General features: G+C 43.7%; 1 protein-coding gene across 1 annotated transcript in view; it reads right to left on the reverse strand.

The window, feature by feature from the left end:
- Window positions 1–626: 626 nt before the first annotated feature.
- Window positions 627–13879, reverse strand: part of esamb (endothelial cell adhesion molecule b) — a gene marked incomplete at both ends in the record, with an annotated part of 236916 nt that continues 223663 nt past the window's right edge. Inside the window, 5 exons of the mRNA XM_084311015.1 lie at window positions 627–1077; window positions 1747–1876; window positions 2028–2150; window positions 9767–9811; window positions 12326–12481. Of these exons, the coding sequence (XP_084167141.1) occupies window positions 627–1077; window positions 1747–1876; window positions 2028–2150; window positions 9767–9811; window positions 12326–12481 (905 nt within the window). The remainder of the gene's footprint in view (window positions 1078–1746; window positions 1877–2027; window positions 2151–9766; window positions 9812–12325; window positions 12482–13879) is intronic.

Consider the following 13879-nt stretch of genomic DNA (forward strand, 5'->3'; position numbering starts at 1 on the left):
CATTGACACATCTCCTTGATTAAAGGTCATATCAGTAAGATATTTGATTGTTTGGAATGAGAACTAAGTTACATTTTGTGGAAATAAGCATTTAATGGTTTAATGGTTGAGTCTAAACAGCCGCCACATTACAGTGGGGACCGTTTCATGAACAGTTAAATTGCTTATTCCACAAAACTACTTAATTTGATTTGCCTACATGGTTCTCATTCCAAATAATCAAATATCTTACCGATATGACGTATAAAATACGCATTTTATGTATTCCTGTAGGTAATAATCAAAATACTATCAAATACCTGTCCACAAGATTGTAAGTAAAATAAAAGGTCTTTTGCAGTAGGCATTTCTCCAGCAACCCGGAATACAGCATGAAAACAAAACTGCCAAGTCAGCTACGCAACCAGAACGCAAAGCAGTAAAAAGTTCCTGCTGTCTTGAATATAACAGATTCCACCTGTTGAGATAATATTTCCTCCTCTTATTGTCAAAGTCACTATGGTTTAAAAAAGAAAAAAAAAAGTGCTTTCCATTCCAAGGCAGAGTGTCCCTTCTTTCTTCAGCAGTCCAAACAAACAAACAAACCCCTCCCTCTCCCTCCCGCGCGTGTGTGTGTGTGTGTCGGGCTACACCAGAGAGCCGGCCTGGCTCTGGTCCGGCACCGTGACGGCCACGGGCCCCGCGGCCGGGCGTGGCGCCTGGGGCTGAGCCCCGTCGGTCCTGCCGGGATCGGCGGCGGAGGACGTCGACGACGCTAGGCCCCGGGGGAACTGCGGCGGGGCCCCGTTGGCGCAGGGGGGCCGCTTGGTCTTGCGCGACGGCGTGCTGCTGAGGTTGTACCCGGGGAGGCCCTGCAGGGGGTTGGTCTCCCCGGGCTGCAGCTGGTAGGCGTTGATCACGGAGCCCGTGTCGGAGGCCGAGGCGGGGGAGTAGGGGTAGTGGAAGCCGGCCTGGTGGCTGGAGTTGGCCGGCCGGGGGCTGGTGGCTATGGAGGACAGCGTGCCGTTCTTGGAGACGATGTCGGAGCCCGTGTTGCTCTTGGACCAGGACACTCGCTTGGGCGCCGGGGCGTCCTCCCTATTGTCCCACAGGCAGAGAGGAAGACACAGAGATGGAAAGAGCCAATCAGAGGAGGGCAATGAAATCAGAATTCCAATGTTAAAATGACAAATCACACACACACACAAACTGCCCACTGAACATAAGTAAATTGAATAGCGTGTGTGTCTTTCAAATACCACCCGAGAATGCACTACTTAAATATGTGAGCAAAATATTCTGATGTTTATAATGATGTCTACAATGTTTTACTGCTTTTAGATTATCATTGTTAATTAAGTGAATTGTGATTGTCATATGTATCTCATGTATTGTTATGTTTTGTGTTTTTCTGTTGTCTTTCTGTGTGGACCCCAGGAAGACTAGCTCGCCACTTAGGTGGCAGCTAATGGGGCTCCTTTTAAACAATAAACAATAAACAACACTTTTTAACACTACACCATATTTTTTATCTAAAATATTTTCACTACATTCAAAAAGTTTGCATTTTGTACTGTAGTTTGTACTTTAGTTTGTATATTGTATATGTTGTATAGTGTTTGGCCTTTTTACTTCTTTTACTGTATGAAGCACAATCTCAGGGGGCTCATACAGAACCAAGCATGTCACTGTAATGTACATACCTTATAATGTGACAAATAAAACAAAACTTGGAACATGAACACACACACGCAGTCAAAACCTCACTTGATCTCGTTGGCTATCTCGTCCTCGGTGTCCCTCGTCCTCTTCAGTATGAAGATGAGGAAGAGCGCCATGGCAACCAGGCCCACTATAGACCCCAGTGTAGCCGCCACGATCACGCCCACGTTGGAGGCTGCAGGGAGAGAGGAGAGAGAGAGAGGATGTTTTACACCCAGGGGTGTCGCCCTTGTGGCGACGCTCCAGTGATATCATGCAGATAGTGACAGTGACAGTGAGAGAGAGAGAGGGGAAGGAAGCTAGATGTGCTTTTGCGGTGTACGTACAAGTGATAACCTCCAGGTTAATGGAACAGCTGTCGGAGCCGGCCGTGTTGCTGGCGCGGCACACGTACTTCCCCGACGCGCTCTTAGTGAGGTTGCTCAGCCTCAGGGTGCCGTGTCTTTCATCTGGAACACAGCCACAGAGTTACAGACCACTTTAAAGTTTAGATCAGAGGGCTGGTATGATGGACCCACAATATCACACGCAGTATGTACACACACACACACACACACCGTGGGGTAGGGCTGGACGGTATGGTCTAAAATTTATATCACGGTATAATTTGAAGCATAGACGGTAACGGTATATATCGCGGTATATTCATATTATCTTAAAATGGCTAACGTTAGCCCGTTGCTGCGCTAAAGCAAGTCTCCTCTCAGCCTCCTTAGCCAAATTGAAATGCCCAAACTATATGACAAGGTCCGTGAGCAAGTGGAGAAAAACTCAGCACAATTAAACACTATGCAACGACCACTGCAAACGTTGAGTGAATCATCAAGTAACGTTAACGTTAACATTGCTACTGCTGTGACTAGCTCTAGTCTACCGGTCACAAGGTATGAAGGTATAATCAAAATCCATACCGTAGCGCAAATTCATACCGTTTATACCGTCCATCCCTACCGTGGGGCACAATACCTTTGTGTAGGTCTAGTGGGGAACATAATTGATATAAAACCCCACCCTCTTTACTCAACCCATCGAGAAAAGAGGGCGGGGTTTGAGATAGGTCCATTGACTGTACAGGAGGTAACACAATAGTGACCTGTATTCACACTACACATTCTATTAAGACTATGTACCTTTGTGTAGGTCTAGTGGGGAACACAATTGAGCTATCTCAAGCCCCGCCCTCTTTTCTTGACCCTTCAATCACAACTGACAGTTGTGATTGGAGGATTGAGAAAAGAGGGCAGGGTTTGAGATAGGTCCATTGACTGTACAGGAGGTAACACAACAGTGACCTGTATTCACACTACACATTTACACTATTAAGACTACTATATACCTTATCTATCTACTCCAGCTATTTTCATCTAAGTACTGTTGAGTCACTGACAGTGACAGATGACAGCTAATCCAGTGGGGTGTTTAGGGGTGGATTTAAGAGCTATTGTTCACACCTAGTACCTGACTGCCAAGGTGTTAAAAATGCAGCCAAACTTTAGATTGGATTTTCTCTGGTTTTCTCCGAGGCTTGAGGTTTAACTAGATTTTCAGATTGCAATGTATGACACATCACTTGAAAGCTTACAATCTGTACTTTCATAATCAGTCAAAATCACAAACTGCTGGGCTCGGTCACTACAGATACGGAACAGGTTTTGAGGGGCATTCTGGCCCTGCAGCATATTGCTGTCATGTACTTTGGCTTTTCACAGCGGGGGCGATTGTCATTCAAGCCACGCAATCTGTTCCGGCTGCTCTTTAGAATGGTGTGTTGTTATGGATACAGGCTGCAGAATAACACGTATAATAACATGTAGAATAACTCATAGAATAACATGTAGAATAATAACACGTAGAACATGTATAATAACATGTATAATAACATGTAGAATAACACGTAGAATAACACGTAGAATAACATGTAGAATAACACATAGAATAATAACATGTAGCACAATATTTCTCAGTCATGTATGGCTGGTAACCGTGTTGCAATAGCAAATGTACAAAATTTGTTATTATTATTTTTTTCTTCTTTAATGCATTTTTTTTTACTTTCACTGTCTGAGTGTGTTTGTATGTCATGTTGGTATACTGTTTGTCATGTTTGTACAATGTTCTGAAAAATGTAAAATAAAATATATAAAAAAAAATAATAACATGTAGAATAATATGTAGAATAACATGTAGAACAACACGTAGAATAATAACATGTAGAACAACATGTAGAATAACACGTAGAATAACATGTAGAATAACATGTTGAATAACATGTAGAATAACATGTAGAACAACATGTAGAATAACATGTAGAATAACAGGCTGTAAAATAACACACATTATGTTACGAGGGACAAATCCCCCGGAATCCATTCTGCGAGACGTCATATTGCAGCATGTTTTCCTCATGATGCGTGTTTACATTTTAATGTGGGCGCAACAAGAGACAGCGATGAGCGAGCGTTAGTGATGGACACGTTCGTTCTAAATGACGTTGGCGTTCCCCTATGACTGACGGTTTTGTTCGTGTCAACTGCACTAATTCAGCGTGTCAGTGTCGAGGCCTTTTCTCTTATATGTTCAATAAATTGAACAAATTGGAATTGTTTTCCTAAGTGAATTGACTAATAAATAGGAATCACTCACAATTATGACGCTTTTTTTTGTGAAGGCAAGGATCACAGAGTGGTTTTTCTTTTTCTTAAATTTTTTTGGGGGGGGGGGGGATTTGTACTTCAATGAACCGATTCATCAAAATATCTCTAATAGAATATTTGAATATTGATATGCGGGGGACAGAGTGGTAGGAGGTAGAGACTAGAGCGGCCGTCTGGTAATTGGAAGGTTCCCGGTTAGATTCCCGCTCCTCCCGGGCAGCGTGTTGAAGTGTCCTTGAGCAAGACACTTAACCCCTAATTGCTCCCGATGAGCAGGTTGGCACCTTGCATGGTTGCCTCCGCCGTCGGTGTGTGAATGTGTGAGTGAATGGGTAAAAATGTGAGGAACAAAATTGTAAAGCGCTTTGGATAAAAACTGCTATATAAATGCAAATTAGTAGTTAAATTAAGCGATTAACCAAAATATTTGTAATAGAGTATTTTATTATTGATATGCCTTCAAACGTCCATCCCTAAAGAATCATTCACCCTCCTGCTTTGACGGCGGGGGACGAGGTCTTCTTAACAGTAAACCGCGAACACTGAGCCGGAGCGTGTGGCACGAGAGACAGAGAACCGGCCTGTGCCACCGCCTCGTGCCACGTCCCACGAGCAGAGCGGTAAATACAAGCCAACGGGTCAAGCAAGGGCATCTCGGTTGGGTGTCACTGGGTTCAAACTAAATTACATCAGCCTGTATTTTGTGGGAAGAGGCCAGAAAATCCTCACCAAATAATTGTGTCCCGAGTCCCGACAGCTGTTCCGGCCCCAAAGTCTGAAGACATTAATTTGTACCATCTGCTACGACGACATCATTGGGAAGGGTGGGTGCGCGCCGCGTAGGTCACGGAGCTGACGCGAAGTCCTCGTTCCATCACGAAGTACGCAGTGGTTTAAGTGAACATGTTGGCAAACATCTTCTGTTAAAGGTGCTGTAAGTGGTATTTTTCTTGTTAAAATACGTGTTAAGTAGCTCTACATTTCAACAGCCATCACTGATCACTGTTTTTGGTCAGTAACATGGGTCTCCCAGTCCCTGAAGAAAATACAGGTGCCGGTATCCCATCCCACCTCTTCCAATCAGGAGAGAGAACCCTAGATATTTCTACTTCAAGAAATCTTGCCAAGCCAAATTTGCTTACTGCACTGGCAGATCATGTTACTTGTTTCAGGGACACATTTTGCTTAAAAACTAGTTTTTATTTCTTATTTTTGCAGTGTGGAGTTATCTCTCCTGATTGGATAAAGTGGGAACGGGATACCAGGAAATGTATTTTCTGTCTACTGCAGAGTGGAGGGACTGGCAGGCAGACCCACGTTACTGATGACCAGACACTCTATATCAGCGATGGCTGTTGGAGCGTAGAGCTATTATTTTAACACGTAGACCACTTATTTTAACAAAAACGTTATGCGTTATGATTTTCGACGAGTGTGAAGAAATGCACTTGTTGTTACTGTGCGATGATTCCACCCCGACACGTGGAAACCAGCTGTGAACAAGTAAGCCCAATTGTGACAGATTAGCAGAGCACCATCTGACTCCAGAGCTTGGCGTGAGTTCAAGCTTCGCACACACAGCCCTCATCAGGTCCCAATGACAGAGCTGGGAGGGATGCAGCGCCGGCCGTCGTTATATATATATCGAGGGGTTATTAATCATATTACATGTGAATTGCTCGGCGAGGTCAATGAACGGCATTACCCTTACGACACCGGGAATGCAATGAATGATAATTGGCACCATTCCAGACACGCATGACGTCATGCCTGCAGTAATACTTCACTGTTCCCCGGGCTATAGTGTATTACTGTTTGCAATTTACATAAAAGTCCACAAACGCAAAGTTATAGTGTAAATAAATATTATAAATATGACAGCAAACATGTGTTAGATCATGTGTTAGATGAAATATAACCTTTGCCGGTATAACTTAAAGATGACATATCATGCAAAATGGGTTTTTGCCTCGTGTTTGTATGGGTTTGGCAATCTGCAATGTTATGTACATCCAGAGAAAAATTACATAGGTGCTCCTTGCCATTCCAGACCCCAGACACTTTTTTTTTTCTTTCATTGCCATAATGATATTGAGTCTTTGGTTCAGACACAGGGTGAGGGATGATGAGGGTCACATCTTCACCGAGTCACAGTCTTTCATCTCACATCACACTTCCCTCAAAGGATGTACTCTATACAGGCAATAGGCATCTAATGAAAAACTCATTCAAAGGTTTCGCAGAAAGATCAACCCAAAACAAACTCTGAACTTTACATTTTTCGTGCAATGCGGGACCAAATCCACGGAAGGGGAGGGTTACATATCTCCTGGCTTTGACGATGGGTGAATTCTAAAAGCAATATTTAGTTCCATGCTGTAGTAAAGAGGGAACCTCTCTTCCACTGTAGCGTCACATTTATTTATCAAACCGGATACATTTGTGAAATTTCGTTAAACTTTTCTGGCGATGACATTCAGCTTTGAAAGTGGTGGGGGAAAATATCGATACGTAGTAGTATTGCGATACTTTGCGTGGCGATACTGTATCGATACAAGGACGCCAAGTATCGATATTTTATTATTTATTAATTTGAAAAGAAATATATTTTTATTATTTTTTTTTTGTATTTATTTTTTTTGTATAAGGAAGTTGCATTGTTCATTTCAATACCTGTAATAGTACAGTAGTCCACACACACACACACACACACACACACACACATGTGCATTCAGTTAAGTTGGAATATGACTGTAATACAAACAGTTCAGTTTGTCAGGTACATGCAACACAGATTACAGTGTTGACATCTGTCTGCTTGAGAAAATCCCATTTGCTGCAATAAAAATGATTGAAGTGAGATGAACAGACTGAACTTTATTTTATTGGGCGGCTGGGTGGCGCAGCGGTCTAAGCGCTCGTCACCAATGCGTGAGACACCGGTATCGAATCCGGCTGTCAGCGTTGCCTCCGGCTTGGGCCGGCCGTCATACTGACTCAATTGGCAGAGTCAGCGGGAGGGGAGTCGATGGGTGGTAATCTGATCATTGTAAACAGCGACTCCTACAGGTCGGTCAGGGCGCCTGCACAGCAAGGACAGGAGATGTCGAGGGTAGTGTGAGCCTCCCACACGTTACACCTCACCAATGAGAGTCCGCACTGGCAGGTGAAAAGAAGTGGCTGGCTGACTCTGCATGTATCGGAGGGGACATGCGATAGATTCTTCAACCCTCCCTACAACCGACCAGTGGGGGGCACATGCGAGCAACGATCGAGACAGGGGAGGGGGGAATTGGCATGACTAAATTGGGATGGGAGGAAAAAACTGAAAAAGAAGGAGAAAAAGTGGATAAAAAAAAACTTTATTTTATTAGATAAAACACGTTGACAAAGTTTTACTTTGCAGTTGAAAAAAGGTAATAAATCGCAATATATCGCAAAATTAATATCGCAATACTCAGCATATCGCAATATATTTTGAATCGCAATACTATTGTATCGTGACTTAAGTATCGTGATAATATCGTATCGTGAGGCCTCTGGTGATTCCCACCCTGTTACACCTATTTACTATTTGGGTTGATTTTTTCTTTAAAGGGGACGCCACCTAAATTAAGAATTCCAATAGGTTATTTCCAGGGCCTAGGAAAGTTCCACCAATATTTGTGAACATGAGCTGCTCTCTCATGAAGCCAGAAAGCAGAGAAGTAAGAATCAAACTTGTGACGTCAAGATAAAGTCTGGAGCTGCTCCATTGGCAATGAATGGGAGACTGATTTGTGGATCCACTGAATGTTTGCTTTCTTTTTTTTATACCCAAATAAGCTGCATTCTATAGTAGTGGCTTCATCATCTATAAAATATTTCCCAATTCAATGTCTATGGAGCAATGTCAGACATTATACTTTTGAGACATTTGAGTGACTATAGTTTTTGGATTTGGGACAGAGTTGCTCACGTTTACTATAAATATGTTTGGACTGTCTTAGACCAGAGGAATAACATTTAGAAAATGGGCGTAGTTCCCCTTTACACACACCACACGCTTTTGGATGTAACCAAACTGTTGAACACGGCGGAAAGAAATCCCAGCCTGAGCATGACACAAAATAACCTCTGTGTGAATATGGTCGTTTGTCCTGGAATTAGACTAGACTCCACGGCATTCTGCCTCCTAGGCAGTGATGCAGTGGTCATCATGGGATGGGGTTGCACACCGTTCCACCACTTCTTCTTCTTCACGGCTACTTTGCATAACAATAGCTCAGGTCGCCAGGTGTGTTCAAATACCACAGTTGGACCATTCAACACAAAACCGGTGAATGAAATGTGTTACATTCCATTCCTAGAGGCAATTAGGCATAGTCTTTATTCGCGAGGGAACATTTATGCGCATGCGCGGGCGCACGTGACGTCATTAGAACACAGTGCAACCACCTATGAAATCACCACTGCACCACTGCTCCTAGGACTGTGGTGTACACAAGAAGGTGGGGTGGGGCTGGGGTGTGAAGATGGTGTGGTATGGTATTGATGGTGTGGTACTGCCTGATTCATGGTTAAAAAGGTTTCTTTAGGGGGAAAAGAACATCTGCTGCCTCCTTCTGGGGACGTTTGATATGTAATTGTCATGGTGTGAATGTGTAACTTATCCAACTAATGTCTTCTGTGATTGGCCACTTCCCTTAACATCTATACAAGCCTGTCCAATCAGCTGTGTGGAGGAGGATCGCTCAATTTTTTTTTTTTTTAGCTACACCCACTTAGTGTCAACCTAGTGCATAATATAGACCACTGCACTTCCGCGTTACATTGACTTTTAAACGCCTGAGTCTCCTGAACACGGAGAGACCAATCCCAAGTCGATCGGCACTTTCTCTGCCGAGCTATAGTCACTTTTCCGCACCTACTCCCAAACTCCCAAGCAGATTGATAAACCTATATCTCTGGAGAATCCAGAGAGACTCCGTGGGCAATCTGCGCATACGTAGTTCAGGAGTAGGTGCGGAAAAGTGAGTATAGCTCTGCCGAGAAAGTGCAGATCGACTTGGGATTGGTATCTCCGTGTTCAGGAGACTCATGCGTATAAAAGTATATTGGATCATGTCTCCAGGTCCCCCACAGCCGTAGCTACAACCACTTAATGTCAAGGCTCTCATCCACATTCATTCATTTTCTCCCCCCGCTCTCTCTCCCATGATTTCAGAATACCGGAAGTGTTGCAGTGGTCTATACTGTATCATATAGGCTGCTCACAAATACATCTGTATATGTACAGTGATACAGGTATAAAGACAGTATGATAGTAGTCATACTGGCCGGCAGCGTAACTAGTAAGAGTAGGACATATATAGATATAGTAACGGATCCGCATTTTAACCATCATTCAGGCATATGAATGAAACCCTTACCCATGAACCCTAGGACAAGCAAGGGCGGGGGGCAGGACCTCCATTCTGAGGGTCATGCAGCAGGAAAGATGGCAGACAGACAGAAAAAGAGAAAGAGAGAGAGCGAGAGAGAGAGAGAGAGAGAGAGAGAGAGAGAGAGTGAGAGAGAGAGAGAGAGAGAGAGAGAGAGAGAGAGAGAGAGAGAGAGAGAGAGAGAGCATGACTGACATGAGGATGGAGAAATGGAACAAACTGATGAGGGCAACATGTACTCTGTCCCAAAGCCACCTCGGGCCTCACTGAGGGCTGATCAAGAGAGGATTTGGGGCTTGTTAGGTTAGACAGGGTTCCCACAGACATTGCAAAATGAAATTCAAGGACTTTCAAGTACTTTTCCAAGCACTATTTTTCATTGTAAAAGGGCATTTAAACTGATCCAATTCACTTTTAAATGCCGTTTTTTATAGGAAAAAAATCGGATCCAATATTTATGGATTAAAACCAATTTCCGACAAGTAGTTACACTTTAAATAAAAATAAGAAAAATTCTTGATTTAGAACAATTTGATCATAGATGAACAAAACTTTCAATGTGAATGGTTGATTTGAATTTCAACGACTTTTTAAGCACCTTGTTAAAAAATTGGCTGTTTTCAAGGAATACCAGGCCTTGACTTTTTTGGTCAAAAATCAAGCACTTTAAGCACTTCAAGGACCTTGTGCGAACCCTGGTTACAGGCTGAGATTAGCAGGAAAGAGAAGTGCTGAGAGAGGATCAAGAGAGAGAGAGAGAGAGAGAGAGAGAGAGAGGGAGAGAGAGATTGCAGGATAAGCAGTGATAGCAGAGTGGAGTATTGACAGTTCAGTGTCAGTGCGCCAGTGCAGGAAAATAAAGAGGATCAGTGCTTTTTCGCAGCAGCGAGCATCTAAGAGGATGTACTGTACGTGGTTACATGTGTTTGACTGAGCAGCATATGCGTGTTGGTGGACAGGTGTGCATGTAAGAGGATGTACTGTACGTGGTTACATGTGTTTGACTGAGCAGCATATGTGTGTTGGTGGACAGGTGTGCATGTAATTGAGCATGCAAAATTATCTAGAACTCGGAACTAGTCAGAAGCCTTTTTCGAAGAGATGACAAAAGAGAAAAGAAGAGAAGATGAGAGAAGAGAGGAGAGAAGAGAAGAAAATAGGAGAAAATAAGAGCAAAGAAGAGAATAGAAGAGCAGAGCAGAGCAGAGGAGAGGAGAGGAGAGGAGAGGAGAGGAGAGGAGAGGAGAGGAGAGGAGAGGAGAGGAGAGGAGAGGAGAGGAGAGGAGAGGAGAGGAGAGGAGAGGAGAGGAGAGGAGAGGAGAGGCGAGGAGAGGTGATAATTATGTCAATACTCTGTCAGTCAGCCTAAGTCCCTTTATTCAGACACAGCACCTCCCACATCTCTGGTTCATCCTCTATTTCCTGGAACAAACCTTCTGAATAGCACAACATATAATACAAGCATATGCACAGTGAATAACATAAAACCAGAACCGTTTTTCCTCTATGCAAGGCAAATATTCAATCTCAATAGGATTTCATGCCACATGTGAAAGTCCCCATGACACGGCTATCAACACGTTATTTGATTCCACATTTATGTGTTTCCTGTAAAACCAGGAAGCTAGAGAGGGACTTGTCATGGATATTGATTGGCATTTATAGTAGCCAATAGTGCTGAATGTGCATTACGGTCGACCCATTAGCTAGCGGGCTAACATTTGTTCAATTTAGTTAAAGAGGCAAGAGTGCTAGCTCAGTTACAATGTGCTGTAAATGTCATTCTAGAAAGCATTTCATTGGACGCAAAAATGTGTATACTGCTGGATGTCTCATCAAAAGAAAATTCCCCCAGGAAATTACAAACATCTATTTTGATTTCATGGGGCCTTTGAGGAGGATAGGGCATCTTTCTCGTGGGACCTTTCTAGAACATCCATTGGAAAAGTGAAAGTTCTGCCCCTTGACAACCTTTGTCTGGCCTGCAGAACACATTACATCTTACAAGACATTCTGTAAGCTCCATTTTGGAATCAAGCACTGTCCTTGATTCCAAAATACAATACAATCCAAATAACCTATTTACCAACTATCCAAATAACGAGCTCAGACTAACACTGAGAGAGCTGAGATGCAATGCTGCTGTCACATTCTCTTGCAATCTACCTAATGTTGTGCAATGTGGGCCCAGGATAAAAACACACTGTACATGCTGTAGTTTTCAAAAGCTACCGTATGCAATAATTATGATGATAAAAAAACTTTGGAATATTGCCTATATCCAAAACCCATTTAATTTTAAATATTGCCGTAATTCCATATATATATATATATATTCTTTTTTTACTGAACCTTATGTAATGTTAAACTTAAAGAGAAGACGGAAGTCTCTGTGTGCCCAATGGCATTGGCTGTGGAAGTGGGTAGATTCCAAGGTAAACCTGAGGAGGAGGAGCGGTTGTGTGTTCTCTGTGATCTGGGAGTGGTGGAAGATGAATATCATTTCGTTTTTTTCTTATAATTATAATTATTATGATTACTACTCACTCTGCATGGGGGAGAAGAACACCTCAGACTTGGGAGCGGCCTTGGTCCATTTGTACTGAGGGACAGGCTTCCCGTGGCTCGACTTACAGCTCAGGGTCACGTTCCCGTTCACCACCGTACTCCCCACCATGGTGCACACCGGGGGAGAGGGGGGGACTGGAGAGAGAGAGAGAGAGAGAGAGAGAGAGAGAGAGAGAGAGAGAGAGAGAGAGAAGGGGGGGGGGAAGGGTGATACATAAGACAAAGAATCAGAATCAATTAGAAATACCGCCTCACAGTTGTTTGCCTCCGCCAACCGGTAGCCAGTGGGGGGCGGCGGATCTCCCCGCTGAGTCCAGCGGTGGCTCCCGCGAGTCTCTGTGACAAACGCTTCACGAGATATGAAAGAGGGTGGGGCTTAGATGTAGGGGGGGCAGGGCAAACAGCAGCGTGGCTACATGAGTAGAGCTCCGGACTCATGATCGGAAGATCACCGGTTCGAGCCCCGGTCAAAGCCGTTGTCAGAAAGTGGTGTTGTTGTCCAGCAGGGGGCACTCTGTCTTCTGACGGTAACAATGCCCCTGTTATGGTGATAGGGACACCGTATATAGATGCGAGTGCCGTCCTTCGGATGAGACGCTAAACCGAGGTCCTGACTGAATTCGGTCATTAAAGAACCCAGGACGCCTATCGCAAAGAGTAGGCGGTTCCCCCGACGTTCCTGGCCAAATTCCCAATCAGGTCTCTGACATCAAGGCCACCTAATCATCCCTTCCCCTTAATTGGCTGATATCAATCCCTGTCTCTTGAGCTGTTCAGCCATTGTGTAGTCGTGTGATGTGTGTCTGGTGCCAGTGTATGGCAGCCATTGAGCCTGCGTAGCCCAAGGTTGGGTGCTACCAGTGGTGGTGAAGGAGGCAATTTCCACCCTACATTGTGGGGAGCACTTTGAGTGTCTAGAAAAGCGCTATATAAATGTAATGAATTATTATTATTATTATTATTATTATTAAACATAGACCAATGTAAACGGATGACACAAACCGTGAGACTGTATTCCAAATGGTTCAAGAGATACAACGGGAAGCGAGGCTTAGCTGTAGGGACAGGGCTTGCGCAATGGGGGTGCAGTTAACCTAGATCAATACAAGTAGTAGTCTAGACTGAGATATCACATTCACGAGAGAATGGGATATGGATGTGAGGTCACAGTGCCCTTGACCTTTGGTATGCTCTAGATAGCTGGGATGTTGTTGCAGCAGGAATTTGTCTCACCCAGACCGATAAATAATCAAAAGCAATGATCTCCGATTGACCTGGAAGAGTGAGCTTTAATCCATACCAAAACAAAGTCCAAGGGTCAATGACAACATTGCATATTTGAAAGAAAAGGTTATGACCCCTGTATCCATCTGTTGGTTATGAGTGGAGGAACCTAATACATTGAATCCCCAAGCAACAGTTTGAGCCAGAGTGAATTCCCAAATCCAGAGCAGAGCCTTAGCGTACGCGGCAAACCCCTTTCATTAAAGCTACAATGTGTAAATGCTTTGTTTACATACAGTACCTCAACAT

This window comes from Notolepis coatsorum (genome assembly GCF_963971535.1).
Source record: "Notolepis coatsorum genome assembly, chromosome: 1".
Classification (NCBI taxonomy): domain Eukaryota; kingdom Metazoa; phylum Chordata; class Actinopteri; order Aulopiformes; family Paralepididae; genus Notolepis; species Notolepis coatsorum.